Here is a 26,200-nt window from a genome sequence, read left to right on the forward strand (position 1 = left end):
AACAAGCGAAACAGTGTGATTACGTGCAGCAAAAAGGGATGAGCGACCCAATGGGTGAAATAAAAAGATGTGCAATCATCACAATGAGGAGAGCAAACACATAATTGATTGAGCAACGCATGAAAGACCACATAGCTTGGTGAATAATGAAATGGAAAAGGGTAAGAAACACATTGCGAGATGGCAACTAGGTGCGCAAGGCAAGGATGGGAAAACGTTGTTCATCACTGCAACAAGGAGAACATTGTGAGTTAGCAACACGACTAGGAGATTTAGTAAAGAATGAAGAGGGAAATAAATAGGTAATGAACAAAGGGCAAAGTAGACGAACATGACACACAATGAAGAGTGGAACGATGGGTGAGCAATAAAACAAGAGTGAAAAAAACAGTTGTGCAAGGAGCACAACGACAGGGGTACATGATGGTGACCTAAACATTTGAGTGAACAGTGCAAGAAGGGAAGAAAACATGGGAGAACCATGTGTCAAGATTGAGAAATAGAACTGCAACCAAGGCAACGAGGGGAAACAAACGGGGGCTAAAGACAATGAGAAGGTAACAAAATGAGTGTGTAGCCCAGTGAGGAAAAAACAGAAAGGTGAAAAAACACAGTGGAGAACCAGATGGGTGAACAACGCGCTGAAGAGAAACAGATGGGTGAACAGCACGCTGAGGAGAAACAGATGGGTGAACAGCGCGCTGAGGAGAAACAGATGAGTGAACAACACGCTGAGGAGAAACAGATGGGTGAACAACACGCTGAGGAGAAACAGATGAGTGAACAACACGCTGAGGAGAAACAGATGGGTGAACAACACGCTGAGGAGAAACAGATGAGTGAACAACACGTTGAGGAGAAACAGATGAGTGAACAACACGCTGAGGAGAACCAGATGTGTGAGCAACATGCTGAGGAGAAACAGATGGGTGAACAGCATGCTGAGGAGAAACAGAAGGTGAACAACACACTGAGGAGAACCAGATGGGTGAACAACATGCTGAGGAGAAACAGATGGGGGAACAACACGCTGAGGAGAACCAGATGGGGGAACAACACGCTGAGGAGAACCAGATGGGGGAACAACACGCTGAGGAGAACCAGATGGGTGAACAACACGCTGAGGAGAACCAGATGGGTGAACAACATGCTGAGGAGAAACAGATGGGTGAACAAAACGCAAAGGAGAACCAGATGGGCGAACAACACGCTGAAGAGTAACAGATGGGTGAACAACACGCTGAGGAGAACCAGATGGGTGAACAACATGCTAAGGAGAAACAGATGGGTGAACAGCACGCAGAGGAGAAACAGATGGGTGAACAAAAGATTGAGGGGAAAAGGAACAGGGAAAGAAACACAATAAGGAGAAAAATAAAGGGACGAGCAAGACAATGGAGCTTATATTCAATGAGGCGTGACAAACGAAATGCATAAAACCCATACGTAAAGCTGTTACTCATTTGTTTTACTTTACGGCTCATTTTCCATAATTTGTATGGCAGAGATGTGGCGTGCATCGTAAATTCAATCCTGCCCGCTCTTCCTCTGTGCCATACAACTACCCCATACATTTGCTGCTGCATGTATTTTCATGCTGGTGCAAATGCTGTTGATTCCTATGGAGTCTGCCTGCATTTTACACCAGTGGAAAGCAGGCGAACTCCATTGTAAACGCTGCCTGCCATGTACATTTAATAATTTTTGCACGGCAGAGTGCAAAAGCTTAGTGTGCAAGCATGTATGTCACGTTTTTGCGCTTTACAAGTTGAAAATTGCGCAGAGAGGCCTGTTTATGCAAAAGTGTAAATGTAGCAGGTCCACTCTGCACAATTTACACATAACTCAAAAAAGAGCTTAGTTGAAGGGAGAAACCGATGGGTGATTAGCTGAACAAATGGGAAAACAACAGATGTGTGCGACTTATACCACAATAATAGTAATGCGGGTGAGAAACACATAGCAGGAAAGAAATGGATGTTGAGAAATATAGTGAGCAACGGAACGAGATGTATGAGAAACACAAGAACGAAAATAGGGGTGCATTGAAGCAGATTGTTAGACAACTGCTTAGAAGGTGAACAGGTGAGTAAAAAAGTCAGCAAGACAGAGATTTGATTATGTGATTTTCGTTTTTACAAGCGCTTTTCCCACGCTTGATTTCAGGCCACATGAAATGTGATGAAATTAACCTATGCTGAGAATTAGGCGAGCAGTAAGTAACATTCTGAGCGACTTGAACTTTGCATGGTACATACTCAAGGAGACCATGAACTAGTGGCTCTTCAGATGTTATAACTGCATCTCCAATGATCCCTTAGCATTGGATGTGCTGGCTAGGGCTGATGGGAGTGTTATTCCAAAACATCTGAGGTGCCAAGGGTTGAAGAGCTCTCGCATAGAGTGTCACGGCTAAGCCACAGTTAAACTATCTGACAATGTTAATTAGTGAAGAGATAGCAACTGCACACCCACAATAAAAGGTTTAATCAGAAAACAGGGTGATTCTGCTGACTTCATCTGAAAACAAAACATTATTACACAGAATCCATGGTCATCCATGATGGATAGCCAAGATTTGTCATTCATCAAAGGCATTGGTAGGTGCATGTCGGAAATTGAGGGCAACCAGTTTCACTTAGCCACCCTCAATTCTAGCTCTGTTATCAAACATTCCTCTGACATCTGTCACCTCCTTGAAGACCTTGACGTCCTTGCTCTCACTGAGGGCCCGAATCTTAATCTGGTCTTAAGTACTGAAAAGGTTGTTAAAAGGGTTAACAACCCTTTCGGTACTTAAGACCTATTCTGAAAGTGGCACATTCTTCTGAAGTCGGTAGGAATGCGCCACTTTCAGAATACATGAGGCAGTTGCTTGGATGGGTTGGAAACCAACCGAGCAACCTCCACATTTGTTAACTGGCTTTTTAGAAGGGTATTCTTGTGGCACTCCTCCAGTTTTATATATGCGCTAAAATCACGCACATATACGGTACCATTTTGGTGCCATTATTCTGGAGGAGTGAGACAAGAAGCCTTGTGGCAGTGCAGGGTGTATATGAACACTTTCATATACACCAAAGCAAGCAGCTTCAACATTGTAACATTGAAGCTGCTTGCTTTGGTGTATATGGAAGTGTTCAAATACACCCATGGTGCATATGAACACTTTCATACACACCAAAGTAAGCAGCTTCAACTTTGCAGAACACAACGTTAAAGCTGCTTGCTTTGGTGTATATGATGGTTTTCATATACACCACACGGGTGTATAAAAACACTTTCACATACACCAAAGCAAGCAGCTTGGCCTCCCTTGGTGCCCCTAACTCCACCCCCTCACTCTCCTCCCTCCTTCTCATAGCACCTGTTGCCGTTTCTAAAGTTGTCTGCTCTACGAAGGTCTCATCCAGACAGGTGTTCCCCTGCTCTTCTAGAACCATTAAGGATAACATCTCCACTCTCGCCCCCGGCACTTGCAGATTTCTATAACCACTCCTTCGCCACTGGCTCGTTCCCTCTTTCCCACAAGCACTCCTTTGTGCACCTTCTCCTAAAAAAGCCACCTGCTGGCCCTTCTTGCCCGGCTAACTATCTCCACCACCTCCTTCCTGGGCTAACTTCTGGAGTGGTCCTCCCACAACTGATCCTTCATACTGAACTCGTTGGTTGCCTTCATGATCATCAATCTGGATTCCAGGCATCCAGAGGTACGGAAACTGCTCTCCTGAACACCTGTGAAGACATGCTCGCATATCTTGATTCTAACTCTCCTGCTGTTCGCATTCTCCTTTATCTCTCCTCTGCCTTTGACATGGTCAACCACTCTATACTTATAAAATGTCTCTGTGATACCCTCGGCATCACAGGCCGGGCACTGGATTGGCTGACCTCTTTCCTCACTAACCGCCCCTCCCAGTTGCAGCTGGGCCCTTTCTCCTCCACCACTTCACTCTCCACCTGTGGTGTTCCACAGGGCTCTATCCTATCGCCATGGCTCTTCAATATCTATCTTGCCCCTCTTGCTCACCTGATCTCCTCCTTCTCTCCTCATTTCCAGGGTTATGCTGATGACACACAGCTTTCCTTCAAACTTTCCTCTGCTACCTCATCTTCCTACTCGATAATAATTAATAATAATAATTTGGCACTTATATAGCGCTACTAACCCTCAGGTATCTGAGTGCTGCCACGTTGTCTGGTGCTCATTTATCGACCTCGGAAGGATGAAAGGCTGAGTTAGGCCCCGCCGGGATTCGAACCTGCGTTAGCAGGCTCTGCACAGATGTCAAAGCGAGTGCTCTACTCGCTGTGTCACTTGACCGGCATTCCGCATCCCGGATTGCCTGGCCACTATCCAGGCATGGTGTGCGGCTAATGACATCTGTCTTAATGCCAGTAAGATGGAGATCCTTCTTATTGCGATCCCTGCACCCTGTTTCTCTCCTACCCGCTGGCCGCTTTCCTTGGGACCTCTACCTTCGCCTACCTGTGAGGCTAAAAACCATGGGTCATCTTCGACTCCTCTCTTTCCTTCACCACTCACATCCTGGACCTTGCCAAAAAGGCCCACTTCCAGCTTCACCTCCTCAGACCAGCCTCACCACCTCAGAGGCATTCTCCCCTTCCTCACCTTTCCCCAGAAGCTCAAAGTCTACAGCGCTCTAGGCGGGGCTACTGTGACAGCCTCTTCCTCAATTTCCCACTCTCCTCCGTACACCCCCTTCAGCTAACCCAGAATAGAGCTGTAAAACGTATCCTTGGCCTCAAACCCAGGGACCATATCACTCCAACCCTAAAATCTCTCTACTGGCTCCTGGTGGCTGCAAAGATCAAATTTAAGACCTTCTGCATCATTCACAAGGCTTTCTGGGGCCTGGGACCACACTAGCTCCAACTTTATTTTCCTAAATAATCCCCTGCTAGAGCCCTGCGCTCCTCTAGCTCCAACTCTCTGTTTGTCAAACGTTTTTCCAAGCAGAGTGTGGTGGGCAGGTCTCTCTCTGCAACTGGTGCCTCTCTCTGGAACAGCCTCCCTGCCCCTCTCAGACTTGAGCTGGACCTCCTTAGGTTCCTGGAAACTTCTCAAAACTCTGCCTTTCTCCACCTCTTTCCCTTCCCTGCTAAACACCCCACTGCCGCTGAGACCAGCGGCCTGGACCTTCATGAATCGCATAGGTACAAGGCCCCTGCCCAGTAAACACCAGCACCCACACCCTGCCAGCACTGCCCTTGGGAGTCCCCCACCTGGCGAATGTGCATCGCACCTTTGGGATTCCAACGCCCTTGCACTTAGTCAGCAGCTTCCTCCCCTGTTACCTCTCGGCACTTCCCTCCCAGGCTCTCACCAGCACTTCCTCCCTTGCTCCCTCCTCCCCATCCCCCCTATCTCCCGCACTTGCCATCATTGCACTTGCACGTCCGAATGTCACAAGGTCTACTAGACGCACAATTGTATATTAACTTTTTTGTAATGACTATTTACTCCCATGTTCCCTCCCCACTTTGGCTTGTGGCGCCTGCAAACACTATTCTGTTTTAACAAATGCTCAATAAACAAATAAGTCCTGCTCCATCTCTTCATTTTTCTCTGCCAACGACATAGGCTCATACTATTCCACAATCACCAAAATAAGAGACATATTGCTCATCCTCCTAGCCCTCCCAGCTCCCCACTGCTTCTCCACATCACCATTCACTCCTTCCTCTTCACCAACCATCCTCTTCACCATTCACCTTCACCATCATCCTCTCTTCCAGTCCCAAGAGGCTGGCACCCATCTCATAAGCCGCCAATGGAACCTGTGTTCTTATTGATTCTGGTGTCCCAGAGACAAACAGGAGCTTAACACACCAAACTTGTTTGAACCTCACCTCTATGTTTAACCTCTCGAGAGAGGATCCTCTTGGCTTGCTGCAATAGTTACTATCCTACCCATTCTATAATAAAACCTCTGTGGACTCCAAATTGTTGCTAATTATCAGTGTGTGTCTCTCCTCCCTCATTACAACAAAAGACTGGACCATGCACTGTTAACCCATATTACTTTATACCTGCAGACTAATGGCTTCTGGGACCCTGCCAGTCTTGGTTCCAAAGTAGGCATTCTACAGGAATGGCACTTTCTGACAGTAAATGTTCCTCAAATCCCATCCTCCTCCTTTTTCTCAGCTGATGACTTATGTTTCCTCCACAATCACCAAAACAAGAGACACATCAACCATTCTCCTAGAACTCACAACTCCCCTCTCATACTCCACATCACCTAGGCACCTGTGTAACATCCATGAATAACACTGGGCCCAGGGTGTTGACTTTGCATATGACACAGGCTCCTCCCAGATCTCAAATATAGCCAATAAGCATAGCATGGGGCCATGCCCAGAGGTCACTGTTCCTAGGTCATGCCTCAGGTACCTCCCATACACAATGTGTAAACTGGCTTGCCCTCCGGGCATGCCCACTAGCCATTTGCATTGGCCATAGTCTATGCTCATGCCCCAGGCACCTTCTAGTCACTCAATGTGCCCGGTGAGCATAGTCTGAAGACATGCCCATTGGCGACATTACCAGGGGGATACCTTTACCATCCTAGGTGTCCCCTTGTGCTCAATCCTCATTCCACCTGATGTGGCCATTCCCAGTTGCCATTTTGCAGGGGGCATTACTTTCGACCATGTCCAATGACAACCATGTCTGGGGCATGGTCTTATGACATGCATCAAGCACCTCCATGTCAAACAGTGGCCACTTAGTCTACTGCATGGCTTTTGACCAGGTAGAGGGCACCTCCAAGTTGCTCAAAGTGCAAAATGGGCAAGAAATTGACTACATCAACCAGGGTTTGGTGTTTGTCCAAGCCTCAGGCTACTCATAACCACCCAATGTTCACATTGGGCATGGTCTATAGCCATACCGAGTCCACTTTGCCGTGGGTATGGCCATTGGCCATGCCATGTACACATCCAAACCACCCAATGGACCCCTAGGCCTAAAGCCAGGTCCACAGTCCCACACCAATGGGTTATTCCATGGCGTATATCCCTTTCCCTGTGGTTCAATTGGCACCTAGAGTACACAAACACCAAGCATGCATATACTAAGAAATGGTCAATATTATTACCACATTAAGTATGACCAGGAATCTTGTCATTACACACATCTGAAACACTTATTCCCTCAATCTAAGTGAAAAAGAGGACATGAAGATAGGGTACATGGTGGGTGCCAGATACATCTGTGGTGTCATCACTCACAGTGTCACTGCTGGATGTGTCTGAGGCCTCTTAGTGACAAAGCTATGTAAAAATATCCTGCTTCCCCTGGCTGGGTGATATTTCAAGTAGTAAAGAATCAGAAAACAAAAGTAATCTATGCGATATAGGCTAGAAGATAAAGCAGATAGGAGCAAAGCTAAGGAAAAAGATGGGTGAAAACATACCACATGGGAGACCCATACTGGGGGAAACAGTGAGTGTGGAGGCAAATGAGACAGAACAAAGCCATCAATGAAACAATTTGAGAAATACATTAAATGATTCGCAGAGACATTTTCCGGAATGTAAGGCTTTTAAGGAGCTAACGAAAACTAGTGATACCCCCAAAAAGCTCCTCCCTCAAAATGTGCCTTGCTTCAGTACAACTCCATTGATGGAATGCATGGAGTAGTTACAAGGTGCAGAAATTTACCTTGATCACCATCTCAAACGTGAAGACACCCGTGAAAATGTAATCCATGTACTTCAAAACCTACAAAAAGAAATACATTGGGGAAAGCCAGTGAAAGAGAAAAAGTAAAAAAAGAAAGAGAGAGAAACAGTAAGAAAGTGAAAAAAGGAGAATGCAAGATTAAAAGAAAGAACAAGAAAGAGGTGCAGTGAAGAGAAGGAGAGAGAGAGCAGGAAAGGAAATTAGTAAGAATGACAGTGATAGAAAATGATAGTGAGCAAAAGAAAGGGACAATGTGTGGCAAAGAACAAAGCAGAAATGAAAGACCAGGAATAGTGAGAAAGATTAACAAACACACACGTGATACAGGCAGTGAGAGAAAAAAGATAGAAGGAAACAGAGAGAATGAAGGAGACAGAAAAAGCAAGAGAGGGGCAGAGGAGAAAAGTGGAAAGAGACAAGAGGTTAATATTTATAAAACAACAGGCACAGACTCATCAGCAAGGAAGACATAATTGTGTTCTTAATGAAGCGCCATTATAGGGTCAGTGTTCAGAAAATATATCCCACTGTACGTTTCTGACATCCACTAGAGGCCTCTCGTTATCATCAACATACATGATTATCCTTTCAAGCTCAATACATTGAGTACAGTTAAGTAATAGAAATGTCTGCTATTTAAAGCACTAGGGAACAGAAAAAGACTGTGATAGCAAAAGATGTATAAAAAAACAATGTATATGCCCAGTTTACCATAGGAAATAAGGTATATATTTTCCTATATATTTTCCTACAGGAGTCCCTCTTGCTTTCCCATTCCCATCGGTTGATTTTGCAAATAAGTTTCCACTATGCTATCCACCTCGGTAGTGATTTGCTGATACTGAGCCTTATCCAGAGAGTGCACTGGGCCCATGCTTAGGGAGAGTAGGCCTCTGGAGCAGTCATGTATGTTTGCCTATATTTCTTCTGCTACCATGACCTGGCTGCAAGCATTTGGAAGGGGGCTCCTTAGTAGGAACCTTCCTCTGCATCATGAGCTCCCCGGGCGAACAGAAGACGTGTGAGGCTCTGCATCTCATCTGGGCTCCACGCAGGCTCTCTTGAGCCCACGTGACCTGCCCCATTTATTCAGATCTACACGCAACAGAGTTACGTCACTCTGCCACGTCTGCTAGCTAAAGGGACACCACACTCATCCTTTTTCATAACAACAAACAGCAATCTAACAACAACAACCACCCACTCAAAACATGTGACAAAACTAAATCAAACACACCATAACGACAGACAGTTAACACAGTCTCCATCCCCTCCTGGTTGCTTGACTCAGGGGTCCAGTACAAAGTAATTTAGGCAGGCAGATCTCCCCCTCCGAGTTTGCTGGGGATACCGCCTGCCCCTTCGCAGCTCGGCCTCTCCTCACCTGCGTCCCTTCCATCTAGGGGAATCTGAGGGCAGCCAGCCCCACCACCTTCATCCGGTTCTTCGGCACAGTCTCTGCCTGGGGACAACCCCAGTCGTGTTCCATCTCTTAGCCTCTTGAAGAAACTGGCATTTCTGGTAACAGTTGCAGTCCTATCTGAGGCCGTCATCATCGACCATTTCATCCGCAACCACGTCCATGGGGCATGGCTCATATGTCAGTGACAGCTTTCCTTGGGGATGCCTATCCCTTATGATCACCTCATTCCCTGGGGCCAACTGGTGCCGGCGAAGCCCCCCTTCTCATGTTTTCACCCTCATTCCGGCACCTCCTCTCCTCTTCCACCTGGGCGTTGCCAATTATAGGTAGCTCCCAGTCGCCTGCGTCCAGCAATAGGCCCTGGGACATCTCCTGAACATGGCTTCCACGGGGGTTACCACAGTCGAGCAGTGAGGAGTTCTGAGGAACTGGTAGAGGGCCCTACAAAGGCACTGGCCCTGTCCATGGGCGATTCTGAACACCTTATTGAGTGTCCTCATAAATTGCTTTGCCTTACCATTGGCATAGGGCCACAATGGAGTGATTTTTCTGTGGTGTACGCCATACTCCTTCAGAAACTCGGCAAAGCACTCACCTTGGAAAGGCAGTCCACTATCTGAGCATAGAGTCTGTGGGAGACCATGGGTTGCAAAGATCTTTTCTAGCACCACCACCACATTATCGAACGACACTGAGTCAACAAACTCCACCTCTGGGTACCTTGACCACTGGTCCACCACCATCAGGCAGTGGACATCCCTTCCTGTGGACCCGAAGTTTGCATGCACCGCCTCCCATGGCCGTGTTCCTCGAGGCATGGACTCAATGGGGGGATCCCTCTGCAATGGAGATGCAGCCTGGCACTAGACACAGGCCCACACAAACTCTTCCCCAAGACCGGAACCACACCTTCAGCCGCAGTGGGGCCTTGGTCGATCACTTGCTGTATCTTGTGAGCGGCCAGAGTTATACAAGTTTCTTGGGTTCTCTTGCCTGGACCTTCCAGGACTTACTTCCACTCACCTCTATGCTGTGCGTTCCTAAGGATCCGGAAGCAGTTGTCATTTTCTAACGCCCTTCCGAGCTCCTGGATGGGCAAGGAGTTCGGGATAGCCTACTCCACGACAAGCTGCATGTGTTCTTCGGCCTCCTCGACGCTGGACACATCCATGACCTCGAGGTGACACGACAGATAGTCTGTTGTGTTGTTTGCCCCCGGGCCGTAGTCCAGCAAGACCCCATATTCCAGCAGTGCCAGCATCCATCGCTCAATCCTGGCTGGTGGCTTAGAGGAAGAGCTTGCCATAATGGGCAACAGAGGCTTGTGATCCATTACGATCGGCACCGGCCTCCCTAGCACATCCGGCATGAAGAGGTGTGCCTTGATTGAGCGATTGCCATGCTCCACCTATGACATGAACACCCCCACCAACGGGATGGGCCGGTCTCCCCCGAAGGTGAATATACGTGCCTTTAGATGTTGTAGGGTCTGGGGTTCTTTCAAGGCCTCCTAGTGTACTCTGGCCATGACATTGACTGAAGCACCTGTGTCCACCAACACTGGCGACCCATCCACCTGTAAGATACACTTTGGTTGCCTCCTGGCTTTCGCCTTCAGGACGCTCACACTCGAGATGAAGAATATTTTCTTGTCATCCTCTTCTTTCTCCATGTCCTGGGTGGCTCCGTCCTCCTCCTGATCCACGAGGGCCACATTTGGTGGGCGTTGCTGTCGGAAGAAACCAGCCCAAATGGGGCCTCTCTGGACAACCACAGTCATCAAAGCCCTGCATATGCGGGCATAATGGTTATCGTTCCACACCTTCCACATGCCTTTGCTTTTGAGGGACACTCTGCAGGATGCAGCAGATCATACCGATACTTCATACATGACTCAGGCACTTGGCTGTTCCTGTCCCTATGCTGCGTAGCGGGCCAACAGGCCCCTCTAGCCCCTTGGCCACGGCCAATGGCACACACCTTTTCCTACTTGGCAGGGCGAATCGCCACGTCCATTCTTGAAACCCATGTGTTTGCCACCTCATGTGACCGTCCAAGCTCCATGATGCCGGGCAACGTGAGAACAGAATCCCGAAGGATCTGACACCAGAGTTTCTCAGACACGCAGCCCTGAATGAGCTGATTTCAAATCATGGCCTTTTCATTGTCCCAGGCACATATCGCCATTCGCCTGAAAAATGTCCAGAGACTCATCGTCCTTCTGCCTCGCACTGCACATGATGAACCTCTCATAGTCCACATTTGCTACAGAAATAAAATGTTTGCATAGTGCATACTTTGCCTCAGCATAAGACGCATCCACTAGTTGTAGTGACTGAAATATTTGATGCACTGCTAGGCCAGCGGAGTACAAAAGTGTTGCAACCTTACTTTCTTCATCAGTCTCTCCTGTAGACTTACGGTCAATCCATGATTTCCAGTGTGGAGACAGGCATGATGATGCCCCGGAAACCTCACACTCAGGCATGGGGGCTAGTGCACTCTGTTGGTGCGGAACACACGCACCCCTTTGCGCAGTTGGCGCAGCTCCAGCAGGTTCTCCTCCTGTCAGTTAATCATCTGCCATGTTGATGAGTGCATGAGCTCCCCTTCCTTGTTAGGGGGCGCACTTACACGGAATCAAAGCTAGAAGAGGATTCCACCAGAGTGTCCAGCTCCACCAGGATTCTGCACTCCCTAGTAAGACCTGCCCTTCCACACCATGTAGAGGGGTTGAAGTTAATATTTAGCAAAACTGAGAGACAGTTCCTCCCAACTGCACATAGTGGCAGATTCAATCAAAGTGACTGAAGAAAACACCACATCACCACCAGAGATGAATGAGCAAAGAAGGAAACTGGTGGGTAACAAAGCAGAGAGAGAGAAACAGAACCGTGTGCTCCTCCTCTTTGTTGCCTAGTCACACAATCCCTCAGCTTCCCCTTATTGATTGAGGGTACCAAACCTCCAGAATTCAGCAATAAGTGCACATGGCCATGGGAATTTCCAAGAATTTGGCATGGGAGGAGAACAAGCACTCCTCTATGGAGCTGCAACCTCCCCCACCATGTGCAGCAAAAATGGTGGCTGAAAACGCTGTACGCGGTGGCTAGGCGGCATGAGAGAAAGTTGTAACCTGAGCCGTAGCTCTTATCTCACCGCCGCATTAGCTCAGCTGGTCAGTGTCAGCATGGACGACTACCTCGTCACCAATGTGGAAGGGGGCTCCTTAGTAGGAACCTCCCTGTGCACTCTGAGCCCCCAGGTGAACAGAAGACTTGTGAGGCTCTGCATCTCGTCCGGCCTCCACGCATGCTCTCTCTCAAGCCCACGTGAACTGCCCCATTTATTCAGAACCACACGTGACGTAATTGCTGCATGGGCTCATTAAAGGGATGCCACACGCATTTCTGTCTGAAAAGAATACATTTTGATCTCTTGGGTAACTTCGCTTTTACCAACGGTCCTTCAGTTGTGGACCATCCCCCAGAGCCACGTTGTCATCTACTGTTTTAAGGTCAAGGTACAATAATCTGTCCCTGATACATAGGTATGGTACTGACTGTACAACAAGGATTCTGATCCCTACATCCTGCAAGGAACTCATAGTGGCAATGCTAAAAATCTATTGCCAAATCCTTACGACTAATCACAAAAAAAGTGTGCGATAGGGTTTTCAAGAAAGAAAGAAGTGTTCACAAATAATAAGTGAGGATGTGATTGCCAGGGGTCTCCCTTCCCGCACGCTTCATGGGCCGTCCAAGAAGGTAGGTGGCAGTGTTGGGGTAGGCTTGGCTTGGGGGGAAGAGAGGGAGAGATGAGATGAGAGGAGGGAGTGATCGCTCCAGGAGAGAGGAGTGGTCAGAGGGATGGAGAGGGGGAGGTCAGAGGAGATCCAGACATCCAGTGTGTGCCCTGCAGAGTGAGTTGGGCCAGAGGGGAGGATGGACAGGGAGAGGGAGTCGCAGAGGTCACGGAAGAGTATAGAGGAGGAGCAAGGAGAGTCTAAATGTATATTTAGGTCACCAAGGGGGAGGAGTTGAGTGGTAGAGGCCAGGAGGGAGGAGGAGAGGTCTGCCCACTCAGAGAGAAATGAGGTGATTTGACCAGGAGGCCGGTAGATGGTAACCACAGTAAGAGAATGGGTAGGCGAGAGAGAAAGCCTACAGACGAGGCATTCAAAAGAGGAGTAGGTCTGAGTGGGAATGATAGAGGCAGGAATCCACTCAGGAAAGATCAGGGCTACCCCCCCACTGGACCGGGAGGATCTGGGTGCTGAGAGGATCTTGTAGCCATCATTGAGAAGAGTGTCAAAGCGCGTGACAGAGCTGGCCGTGAACCATGTCTCAGTAAGACAAAGGACATCAAAGTCTAGTTCTTCAAGGAGGTGGCAGATGTCAGAGGAGTGTTTGACGGCAGAGCGAGAGTTGAGAGTGGCAATATGAAGAAGGTTGCCAGCCTTAAAGACCTTCCGGGGAGGGGTACAAATCAGCGGTACGCCCTGCGGAGAAGAAAGAGCCCTAGGAGGGGCAGAGGAGGAGGAGGAGAGAGAGGGCAAGGTAGCCAAGGGGGGAGAGGAGGGGACAGCAGGAGATGAGAGGAAATTGATGAGGCGAGGGAAGCGCCTATCAAAGAGGAGGAGATTGGCCTGAGGGCCTTGGACCATGACAGTGCCATTTAGGTAGACATTAATGATGACTTTAGAGGAGTTGAAGGAAGCCATGAGAACTTCCCAGCGAGTGCCACCATTAATGGGAGAGGAGGAGATAGGGCAGAGCAGAGAGACCATATGAGGAGTCCATAGATCTGGCGAAAGAACCAAAAAGAGGATGTCGGTAAGGGTCTGTCTGACGGAAGCATTGGAGTAGGTGTCGGCGATAGGAAGACCAGGATTAGAGGCCAAGATATCCTTTTTGAACTTCTTCCTACCAGACTTAGTGAGAAGGGAAGGATAGTCACTGGAGAAGCAGTTGGAGAAGATAGGAGAAACAGAAAGCGCCATTGGGGTGGAAGTAAGGAGAGGATGGAGATACTGGGGGGCTAAGGCAGGTAGGTGTGAGACAAAAGAGAGTGGTGAGGTCACTGGGCTGGCAAGTTACAGAGAAGAAACAGTATACAAGCAAAATACAGAGAATTTCGCAATGGGCAGCAAGATTTGACTTTTTAGCACACAGCAAAAACTTCAAGATTTGACCTTTTAGCACAAAGCAAAAACAGCAAGATTTGACTTTTTAGCACAAAGCAAAAACAGCAAGATTTGACTTTTTCAATCTTGGAATCAGATGTTAGCAAAGGGTTTTAGGAAGCACTGCGCAGCAGGATGACAACATGGGTGTAACAAGCCGAAAGAACAGTGATAGTCAAAGGCAGTAGAAGTGAGTCCATAAGGAGGGAACTAACCCATAGATCTGGAGGTGGCAAAGTCAAGGCAGTCCGGATTTCTTAGAGGAGTGAGGTGGCAGCATCATTGTAGTTAAGGTGCAGGGAGGACCCCAATTAGCGTTCCAGAAATGGACAGGGAGCAGACAGGGGCCTTAGGAGTGGGTCTTCGTTCACTTGCTTTATTTACACTCAATTACATTAACCCCTTAATCGCTCTTTTGCTTACCCATTCATTCATTTCCATGTGTGAGCATAACTCTTGGCAATTTACAGCTTGAACACACACATTTCAGCTCTTGCACAGAAACTGGAACCACAAGGTCGGACAAGAGGTGCATATGAAGATACTTACATCATTCCTTGGTGCATCAGACTGAACAGGGTCCTCTGCGGCCAGGGCAATGCTACTGAGAGCAATGACCATCAGGATGACCATCTCGAAATAGCGCATGTTCACCATATAATGGCAGAGACGTCGAACACTGGGTCAAGAGGAAGAGAAGGTGAGGCATCAAGCACTGGCAATTTATGTCTTCCATGGCAAAAAGACCCTTTCCAACCACAATGCAATGTTTCCTAAGACATTCTCTTCAATCAGTGATGACCACAGTCTACTGCATATCAGAGGGCGCACATCATAAATGCACCCCGTGCCAAATCACAGACTATTCAATACACATTCTCCTTCCAGTGATGGCCAAAGACTATCCCTACTATGCCGGTATATCCCATAGACAGAAACCTGTTAAAACACACAAAATTCTCAGCCTGATACAATGAACCCGATGCAAGATCACTAACTTCAGAGATGACCACGGACCACCAGCCCTTTATAATGTACTCTGCGCCGGATCAAGGGTGACTGTCTAACACAGCCTTAACATCCAGTAATGAACTCTGACGGTGTAGTTTATACCAATGGCAGTGACAATTCACACAATATACCCCATTTTAGACCTCTGAGTGTTCAATATGCAACCTGCATCCAGTAATGACCACATACCAGTATTACCGTGTTCTATGCTTTAACCCAGGCCCAATGAATACTGATCCCACACTTTACTACCCTGATTACACTAATACCAACTTTCTTCCAATAGCCCAACCCTATTTCCAGTGAGATCATCACCTCTGAGACATTCCATCCCAGGGACATCCCACAAACACACCCTCTCCAAACCCAGATCATTTATTTTCATTTATTTTTACTTCTCATAACACAAACCAAGCTTGAGAGCAGCGGATCACTTTACAATAAGAGGGGGCCAGCATTGTGCCTGTTTTTTTTTACAGTAGCATAGTACTGTCGGCAGACGGTGAGAGAGATTTGTATTCATCAGACAAGTATTGTTGAACAAGCCATGTATTTAGTGTTTTATGGAAATGGTGGATGGTGGGGGCATTTCGAGCTTATACCGGGATTGAGTTGCATAGGATTGGTGGTGTGGCAGGAGAAGGACTGCTTCCTAGTCTTCTCTTTATGAGATAGCTTAGACTTCAACCTTTTTATAGTTTTGCTACGTGAGGTGCAATCGCCTCCAGAGTTGTGGATTTTAGCTGGCAAGTATGTTGGCGTTCTGTTTAACGCAAAACAAAAGAGGTGATGGCTGGAAGGTTAGGAATTAATCCTAACCTCTGGCATTACTTTGGACAACCCTCCAGATCATTGTTCCTTGCCTGCCAAGACATTAGAAAAGGGGAAAGACAATATGCAAATCAGGCTTGGTCCCACCCCAAAAGGGGCAGTCCAGCCTGAACTACTTGGTCACATCCCTTCTGCAGAAGACCACAAGCATCACCAAAGATGTTTCGGTCTTGTTAGGCCTCATTATTGAAAAGCAGGTTGGGTCTCTAGGCCCAGCAGGCACGAGAACCATATCTAGGCATACCCGTCCCACTCGGGTTGACTTACGCAAAATAAAAGAGGAGATGGCTGTAAGGTTTGAAATTAATTCTAACATCTGGCATTGTGGTGGCGTTCCTCAGTGAGGATTAGGAGTAGCTTGGATCTATCTGCTGAGGCCCAACTAGGCCGAAGCATGTTTGGGGATGCCTGTGTTCTTGTGCAGAAGGGATGTGACCAAGCAGTTCAGGATGGACTGCCCCTCTTGGGGTGGGACCAGGCCTGATTTGCTTATGGTCTTTCCCCTTTTGTATTGGCTTTGCAAGCAAACAACAATGGTCTGGAGGGTTGCCCGGAGCAATGCCAGAGGTTAGGATTAATTCCAAACCTTCCAGCCATATCTCTTTTGTTTTGCAGTATTCTGTTTGAGACTGCTTTGAAGGTGATGAACAAATTACTCACTATTCAGAAATGTTCCTTATGATGGATGTTCCTACCACGGATTCCTTAAGTATGATATCCAATCCACATTGCAGCTGATCTTCAGAAACGTTTCCATCACCTGGGGGTTCAGCGAGGCTCTGCATCAGGACCACTTGATGCGTTTGGGTCACGCGCCAGACATGCCGTCAAGGCCAGTATATATAGATGTGCTGCACAGTGACCTGAGTTTTACCATTTCTCCCTAGCACTTTGACACTAAAGGACCATAGAATCAAAGGTGTACTAGCTATCTACCAAATGGGGCAGCTAGGGAGGTCAATGAGGGATCCATGGGAGAAATATCCACCAGAAAGGACATTACCAACAGGCAAGTAATTTTCTCTTCTAAAGGATTCCTTCTTCCCACAGAGTCCTCATCTATTATAGACTCCCACAGCAGTATGTGGATCCGGAGGAGAGCAAGGATACAACCTTTATAAGAAAGCTCTGGAATATTACCCTACCAAAATGGGTATCCTGCTCTAAATCTTAATCCAAGTCTGTCAAGCGTGTGCAGTGAGGCCCACATACCCGCCTGACAAATGTCCAGAACAGGGACCCCTCTCGGTAGGGCGGAGGTGTCCGCCGGTCTTCTGGTAGAACGAGGTCTAAGACCATAAGGCACATCCTTCCCAGCTAGAGCATAGCATTCCGAGATGCACAGAATTATCCACCTTAACAAGGTCTGTCTGGTCACAGCCATGCCAGCCCGTCCATTAGCATAGCCCACAAAAAGCTGGTCGTCTTTCCTGACGTCCCTCGTCCAAGAGATGTAGTAGCTGAGGGCCAACACAGTTCCAGCCGATAGAATTGTTCCTCTGTCTTTGAAGGATAAGACAAATTATTATAAAATACAGGAAGATGCATCTTGTGAGACAGAAGAAATTCTCCGACCGCTTTTGGGAGGAATGACATCTCACTCTTAATGTCACCTTCTCTTTGGAGAAAACCAAATCAAGACGTCTAACAGACAACGCCTGGAGCTTACTCACTCTTGTAGCAGAAATGATGGCCACCAGGAAGATCACCTTACGGGTAAGCAGTCTAATAGAACAAGAATGCAGAGGCTCAAACGGAACAAATATAAGAAACTTTAACACCATATTCAATCCCAGGTCAGAACCACACAAAAACTGCATTACTGTCGGGACTGTGAAGAAAGAGCCCTACTCAGAGGACTGTTCAAAAACCGAAATAGTGGCTAGGTACCCTTTCACAGTGCAAATCTGCAGATCTGATCGGGACAAAGACAGAAGAAAATTAGCACAGAGGATAAAGCACAGGAAATAGGGTCCAACTCCCTTTCCCAGTACCAAGAGGAGAATGTATGCCATCTACAAGCATACATTGACTTAGTGACAGGCCTCCGGAATAAATGGACATCGTCTGACAAGTCCCACTCCATGCATCTGTGCTACTCAGTAGCCAAGCATGAAGGTTCAGGCTGCTGAGATATGGGTAGAGGACCCGTCCCTCCATCCATTCTCCTTAGAAGGCACCAGAAAGGGCAGATGAACTCCTGGTACCAGGTACTACGGCCCAGGCCACAGCGATCAAGATCAATGTGGTCCCAAACAGACAGGGTCTCCTGAGAAGTAGCAGAATGACAGGGATCGGTGAGACTGCATTAAGGAGGTTGAATGTCCACCTACCAGTCAATGCGTCCCCCAGAGTTCCCTGATGAGGACATTTCCTCGAGCAGAATAAATAACTTGCAGTTCCTGTTTACATTGGAAGAAAAGAGACCTACATCAGGAGTCCCGCAGTGGGAGAAAATATTCACACAAATTACTGACAGAGCTCCCACTCGTGACATTCTCTCTTCTGGAAAGATTGGCAGCTGTCAGAGTGACGTTGTTCTACAGAGCCCAGAACCACAGTCGCATTGCTTCTCCACAAAGTGGCAAGGACCCAACACCACCTCGTTTGTTGAGGTAGTGCATGGCCACTGTATTGTCCTTGAGGATCAGCACACATTTCCCTTCCACAGAGAGGAAGGTGACCAGAGCCTGCCGGATTGCCCTCAGCTTCAGCAAATTGCTTGGCACCCGAGACTCTGAGGAAGACCACAGTACATTCACAGTCAAGTCCGATAGGAGAGCACCCTAACCTTTTAGGGACCCATCCATGACTTTGGCCACCTGGGGCCATCGTTGATGGAACAACATGCTTTTCAGCAGGTTTGTCCTCAGGGACCTCCATACGAGGCCTTGTGCTGCTCGACTCGATACCCGCAGACTATTTAACATGTGCCCTTGAAACTGCGACTGCTGGCAACCAAGAAGCTATTGAAACAACCTTATGTGTAGCTGAGCCTCTGGGGCAACCAAAATTCAGGAGGCTATCAGACCCAGAAAAACACAAGAAGGCTGAGGCAGAAACTTCTATCGGTAATTGAAGGACAAGCACAATCTCAGACATGTTCGCCACTCAGTCCCCGGGCGGGATGGTTATGCCAGGATAGTGTCCGAGACCGCCCAATGACTCTGAGGGACTGGGATTGCGAAACATGGGACATTTTGAAATTCTGAGAAAACCCCTAAACTGTGCAACAAGCTGCATGTGCGGAACAAGTATGCCAATGAGTGATCTGGGGAGTGAGCTTGTATGAGCCGGTCGTCCAGCTAGGAAAAGACATGAATGCCTTCCCTCCCTAAGGTGAGCCGCTAAAACTGCCAGCAGCTTGGTAAAACCCTGGGTGGCAAAGAATGGCCAAACGGCAGGACTCTGAACTGGAAGTGAGGTACTTCCTGTGTTTTCAATGAATGGGCACATGGAAGTAGGCATGACCTTGGTGTAATCTTTGTCTCCACCCTCTCCTTCTCTCCTCACATCTCTGACAAGAAGTCAAACTATCCGCTGCACTTCCTCAAGGTATTCTTCCTATTCTCACTTTCCCCCCAGAAGTTCACTGTCTCCAGAACTCTGGTCCTCTCTAGGCTGGACTATTGCAACAGCCTCTTTCTAAATGTCCTGCCTCTACTCTTCAACCTTTACAACTTATCCATAACAGGACTGCGAGACTTGTTGTTGGCCTCAAGCCCAGGGATCGTATCTCTCTAGCACTGAAATCTCTTCAATGGCTCCCCGTGGCTGCAAAGATCAAGTTCAAGACCCTATACATCGTCCACAAGGCTTTCTAGGGCCTGGGACCACTCTTCCTCCAATGTTCTCTTCCTAAACCTTTTCCTTCTCGAGCTCTCCGTTCATCCACCTCCAACTCTCTGAGGGTCAGGCACTTTGAAGCACTTCACTTGTGTATATGCGCTTTACAAATAAACAATTACAATTCTCCAGGCAGAGTGTTGGGGGCAGATCTATCTCCTCGGCTGGGGCCTCCCTGTGGAACAGCCTCCCTGCCTCTCTCAAACTTGAGCAGAACCACCTCTGGTTCCGGAAACAAGTCAAGAACTTCCTTTTCGCTTCCGCTTTCTCTATTCCTCTCCCCTGCTGATGCACCTGACTGATCCGTGCACTGGTCACATGGTCACCCTCTGAACTCGGGCCCAGGCTCCTGCATGTCCAGTTGCCCTTACACTGCCTCTGGGCTCCCCAGCACTGAAGGGTCTGTATCTGCAACCCTACAGTCCCTTTCTCTCTGCACTTATGAACCACCGGCTGGCTACACATGTGAGTTAACTGCACCTCCCCCTTCCTCTCCTCCCTGGCACTTCTCCCCTTCCCTCTTCCCCGCACTTGCTCAATCTGAATGAAACAAGGCCTAGTAAGATCGTTATTTTGTCCTCCCTTTGTTTCCCCCTCCGTGTCTTGTTGCGCCTACAAACACTTGTGTACAGGTGCTTCATAACTGCCACATCATATCAGATTCTGAAGGTACAGCACCACCAACCAGACCTGCAGATCAAGGGCTTGGAGAGTCTGAGCTAGAATTACCATCTTGAATTTGTCCTTTCATGGGTACAAATTTAGAAGCCTATGATTGAGGTGTCATGCCTTGGACATTTCAATGCAGCAACCCGTGGCGACTTACCTGGTGGATTTATCTGTGTTGGTGTTGTCTGCAAGGGGGTGTCAGAAGGCAAGACAGCAGCCGCGGTGGACGGCTCAGGCACCGTCCCGACCACAGAATCATTGCCACCAGTCATGTAAGAGGCAGCGCCATGTTGGGGGCCCTGCGCATTCGTGGAAGGCTAGTGCTATGCCTTCATGCATGCGCAACACCAATGGCGTTGCTTGTTGCCATGGCAATGATACCCGACACTGTGCACATGGCCTGGCAAGCCTTTGGGCTATTTAAACCCTGTAAGAGCACATACAGATGTTTCTTAACGTGCCCCGTATGTGGGTAGCCTGCTTGCCCTCTTCCTCCTCGTTTTCCCCTCATTCTGCTTCCTGTCTTGCTGGCTTCCCTCTTCCTGCATTCTATCCTTGGCTTTGTCAGCATGGGTCTCCCCTTAGCTGCCTCCTTCCTCTTTCCTGGCCTTCTTCTCCTGCCCCCTTCCTGCCTTCCGATTCTGTGGCAGTATGCTCCTTGATCCCAGTCTCTGCACCATCTTCAATACCTTCCTTCCATCTTCGTGGGCAAGTGTTTTGTTCCATCGTTCTGGGACACCATCGTTATTAGCTCTCTAGCAGGCACCCTGCCTGGCGCTGTTCCTGTGCCAAGTAAAATCCAGAGAGCTGTCCCATGGTGTAGGGAATCTGCCTCCGGGCACCTTTTCCGTTGCCCTACTAAGAGGGATGCTTGAAGGGTGGTCCTTACGCCATGAGCACATCCTGGTGCAGCTCTGGCTTGTCAAGGGAAACCAAAGAGTGTTACTCATGACCCCGAACACAGCAACGAAGAGACCAGGTACTTGACAGTGAGTATTGGGCAAAAGCCCCTGTCTTTCTTCCAAACCAGAAATTAAGTTGAGTACCACCCCTTGCCTTGTTCTGAGGGTGGAACCAGTTCTATTGCCCTCTTCGAGAGAAGCTGGCAGACCTCCTTCAAGAGTGTGCAGTCCAGAGGTATGGTAGTGGTGTATGGAAAGTGGTTCAGAGGGCATTGAATGAAAGGGAGACAGTAACCCAGGTGAACGACTTGTAAGGCCAATGCATCAGATGCAGTTCAAGACCATTCTGTGCCAAACAGTGAAATTCTCCCTCTAACAGGGGTCTTGTGTCATAATTCCTCACAGAAGTTGTGCACCCTGGGTGGCTGAGTGGACAGTGGCTACTGCTGTTCCACTTCAAAGGGTACCTCTGCCTATTCTTCTTTGGGAAGCATCTGCCCTGCAGTCGCTAAGAGGCAGCCTGACCTCTTCAATGGGGGGCGCAAGTGGTAGAGGGGAGCAAGCCCAGATCCCTTGCAGATAGCGCAAAAGGTTGCTGTACTGCCAAACTCAAAAGACTTCGCTATCGCCTTGGAGTACTGGAACCATTGTCATCAGCCTTGGCCCCAAATGGGTTCTGCCCATTGAAGGGCATATCCAGTAGCTATGCCTGTACATCCTCAGCAAAACACAATGTCCTCACCCATGAGTGACATTGCAACACTGTACTCGTGGCCATGGAGCATCCAACACAGTCAGCTGTGTTGAGACCTGATTGCAGGATCTGGCGGGCACCTTCCCTGCCATCCTGTACGATTGCCAGAAAACATTCTTTCATATCCCCTTCCGCATTGGCAACCACATACCAAAGATAGGAAGATAACTTTGCCAGGGTGCAGTAGGCATTCACTGCTCGGAGAGCAAGGCTGCCCGAGGCAAACACCTTCTTTCCTCGAGCGTCCAGTCTCTTACTCTCTCGGTCAGGCGGGAGAGAAGGAATGGTGTATGTCTTCATGTTGGCAGTCACAGTCTGGATCACCAAGCACTGAGGGGAGGCATGGGTGACACAAAAGCTCTCTCTCTACTGCAAGTGTTCAGGTAGGCCTTTGCCACAGCTCTAGCACCGGAGCTTCCAAGCTATGTTAAATGGTAGCAAGGTCTCCTTTATAGGTCTTCATCCAGAATGTACGATAATGTGGACTTTCTGTCTGAATGAAGACAATAACCCCGGGGTAATAGCAACCATAGTCATCAACCTCTGCCTAAGGTCTACCTGAAGTTGGAGCTGTAAGGATAACCCGCTCAGAGGAGGTGTCAGACAGCTGGTCTAATGTTCTGAGGCCAGTTCTCCGAGGTCCTCACTTTCCCTGTACAATTACTCCAGAATGTTCCTCTCCTCTCTGGAGCTAATGGTTTCCATTACAAAGGGTATAGGTTTGGTTTCCACATCGTAGATCTGGCTCTTGTTTGCCATACATGAGCTCATCGAAAGAGGAGCAAATTTCAGCTCGAAGATGAGGGCAGGATCGACAGAGGTCTTGACCTACAAAGGTGGTGAATGTTGGTGCTGGGAGACATTGTTGCAGTTGGAGCCAAGGCCTGTAGGTGTGCAGGAGTGTTATTCTGCGGGTACCTTGCCTGTGTGTGGAAAAGCAGGTGGCCCCTTTGAAGCTGTTGGCACTGGTGCCTTGGCAAAGATGTCAAGCACCTTCTAGTGGAAGTTCTCCAGTTCCGCCGATGTGGAGGATTGGAATGGAAATGGTACCTGCAGCACTGCTTTCGGGGAGCCTGCGGAGCGATGGCTCCTCATCCTAGAGGACAAAGAAGAATGATGACGAGTAGGACTGCCCAGTGAATCTTCATCTTCTTGTATTTCTTCACGGGAGACCTGTCCTCGAATAGGCGTTTCACGCCACCTTGATCAAGACTGTGCACCCTCACCCGACTCTGTGTGGATGTATGTGAAGAGCTTAGCGGCACTTTCCTAGTGTGCTTTGGGATTCATGGATCAGCACAACCACCCCCAATCGTTGACGTCGTGATTCTCCCACAAGCAATACAAACAGATGCAATGGGGATCTGACACCGACATCTCCAGGCTGCAATCCACGCAAAGTTTAAAACGTCCCATGCTCACTGCACAGACAGAAGGAGTGGAGATCACGCAGAATACATCCCTCTTCAAGCGTTTCAACAGGCCTATAGAAGAAATGTCAAGAGAAAGAAAATACAGTGGAAGGTCCGTGCCAGGAGACTCCGAAGCAGGAAGAAGCCAAACAAATACCCAAAACAGAGTCTGAAAAGATGACAACACCCCAGAACGATGAACGACCGTTACAAGCAACAAAGAGACAGCAGAGATTAGTGGAAGAGATATAAGAGAAACAACACTTCAAAGTGGGGGGAAGGTTATGTGTACAGGAACAGGACAATACCTCCTTTAGAAGCAAAGAGGAAGTAGAGGGCACGAGGAAAGGGAAGGAGGAAGGGGAGGAGTCAGGGAGGAAACTACGCTGTTGAGGCGAGAACAAATAAAGATGTATAACCCAGTTTGGCTCTGTTTGATACTTTATTTGGGTCCGTCTTTTCCCATTATTCACCCTCCCTCCTAGGAAAGGAAGATGACAGCTACTAGTCAGCATAGCTAAAACATGAAATTGTAGGACCTTTTCAGATGGAAAGCCAAGTATCATAATTGGGGAGGATGCGTGTCCCCATGTATACATTACTCAAGACCGTGCTACATAAATGTAACATGGCATAGTGAGGATTTGTAAGGTGTTGTCCATGCTAAACCACTCTCCAAAATGTCCTGCCTAAAGGTCGGACGAATACGGTCTCCAAGGGGCAGACAACCATCTGATTTCAAAAGCTGTCCAGTTACATTTACCATCTGTTTGCCATTGTGGATAGAAAACATTCAAGTCATTGCACACGCACAAGAATAATTGCATGCACTTAAAATGTGTTTTTAAAAGGTACAAGTTTGAGGCGCCCTATCTTGCCAATCCTCTGTGAAGCAGAGAAGGAAAGGGCCCCTGTAGGGACTCGTGATTTGATAGGATCCCTAGCCTTACTATCTCAAAAAAGTATGGACTGCAACATGATGTTCAAGATCGAATCGGTTTGTAGGGCTATTGCCTATCAATCTCTCATGCAGCAGGGAATAGAATATGGCACTCAAGCACTTACGGATTGGTTGGGCTGAAGACGAACATGGAGCTGTATGGCAAGATTTGCTTGGGGCCATTCCTTGTCAGGTCATCAGCCTCCATATCTTTCTTTTCTTCCAGCTTACTTTCAAAATCAATATTATTCACTAGAAAACAAGAAAATCAACACATAAGAAGTTTAAGAGGATAGAGTCCACCACGTGCATTTGCTGATAACTTCTCTATGGGCCAACCCAAAACCAGATCTAGTTAGCAAACACAGAGGCTAGGGTATTGGTTCAACACTTTTGTTAGTTCTTGTTGCCCAATGTTACACCTACTGACACAGGGTGACATCTCCAGATAGTCTCAATATGGCATGTGAAAACTGTAACCCAGTGGTCTTAATCAACATGGTTACCAGTCTAAATGCGTCGGCTAATTCCAGGAGCTCAAATAGCTGCCATTACCCACTGATAATGGCTGACAATTGAAGTACTCATATAGGCTCAGCCTGCTAACCGCCCACCTCACCAGCCCTCTATGGCTCTCTGAGTGACCCCAAATGCTTCACTCCATCCCTCACCTTATGCCCAGGTTCACTTACCTCTCCAATGCCAGCCTCCTTGCTCTTCTCCCTCGAAGCTCTCTTTACGATCGACACTAATGGAAATGAAGAAGGGATGCAGGTAGTTCCTGTCTCCATTTCAATGGAGGCCATCTTTTTTTGTATGCTATTTACACGAGAAAATGGCCATCGCACTGAGCGCATGCCATTTTGTCATGCAAAAAAGCAGCCCTGTTATTTAAATTGATTTATTTCGGGGTACTAATAGCTATGATCCCCTCGCCAGAGGGTTTAACTGTCGGTTGCAGAGCTGGTGGCCAAGTTAAAGGCCATCCCCTCTCTCAGGACCTTTATCTTGGTCCCTGGGCCATTACAGCTAGGTAAAGCCTTCAGACTCAGAGATTACTGCTTAATTATAACATTGGAATGTTGGCAGGCTATTGTAAACAATGGCGCAGCAGAGGGCCTTAACCACTGTGACAAGGCTTGCAGTTTCTTTCCCAAAATTCTGTATAAATGCTCAGTGCCTTCCTTAGCCTAAATCCCACCATGACAATTGTCACTCCAAGGTTCCAAGCACCTTATCCAACTATTTACTTTAATCTATAATGCTGCCTTGGGTGGCTCATACTGGATTTCAACAGCGCGCTGCCAAAGTTAATAACGAAGAGTGCAGAAAAGCTCTTTAACATGGGTGGATGGCCACTGTCACCCAGTATGGCCTGCTGAATGGGGTATCATAGCTATTACCACCCAGGCTAAAGTCTGGGGCGCTTAAGGACAATATTTTGTGTGAACAAAGGGCTGCGTCTAGTGCACAACCCATTTCTTCACAAAAAAGCACACCCAACATTACCACCATG

General features: G+C 48.0%; 1 protein-coding gene across 5 annotated transcripts in view; it reads right to left on the reverse strand.

The window, feature by feature from the left end:
* CACNA1B (calcium voltage-gated channel subunit alpha1 B) overlaps positions 1-26,200 on the reverse strand; it is a 2,298,664-nt gene that overhangs the window by 580,438 nt on the left and 1,692,026 nt on the right. For all 5 annotated transcript variants that reach the window (XM_069609698.1, XM_069609696.1, XM_069609700.1 and 2 more), the window contains 3 exons: positions 24,810-24,936; positions 14,869-14,998; positions 7,691-7,750 (listed from right to left, as the gene is read on the reverse strand). In XM_069609698.1, the coding sequence (XP_069465799.1) occupies positions 7,691-7,750; positions 14,869-14,998; positions 24,810-24,936 (317 nt within the window). The remainder of the gene's footprint in view (positions 1-7,690; positions 7,751-14,868; positions 14,999-24,809; positions 24,937-26,200) is intronic.

The sequence above is a fragment of the Ambystoma mexicanum genome, chromosome 8, assembly GCF_040938575.1.
Source record: "Ambystoma mexicanum isolate Mex_15411 chromosome 8, UKY_AmexF1_1, whole genome shotgun sequence".
NCBI lineage: Eukaryota > Metazoa > Chordata > Amphibia > Caudata > Ambystomatidae > Ambystoma > Ambystoma mexicanum.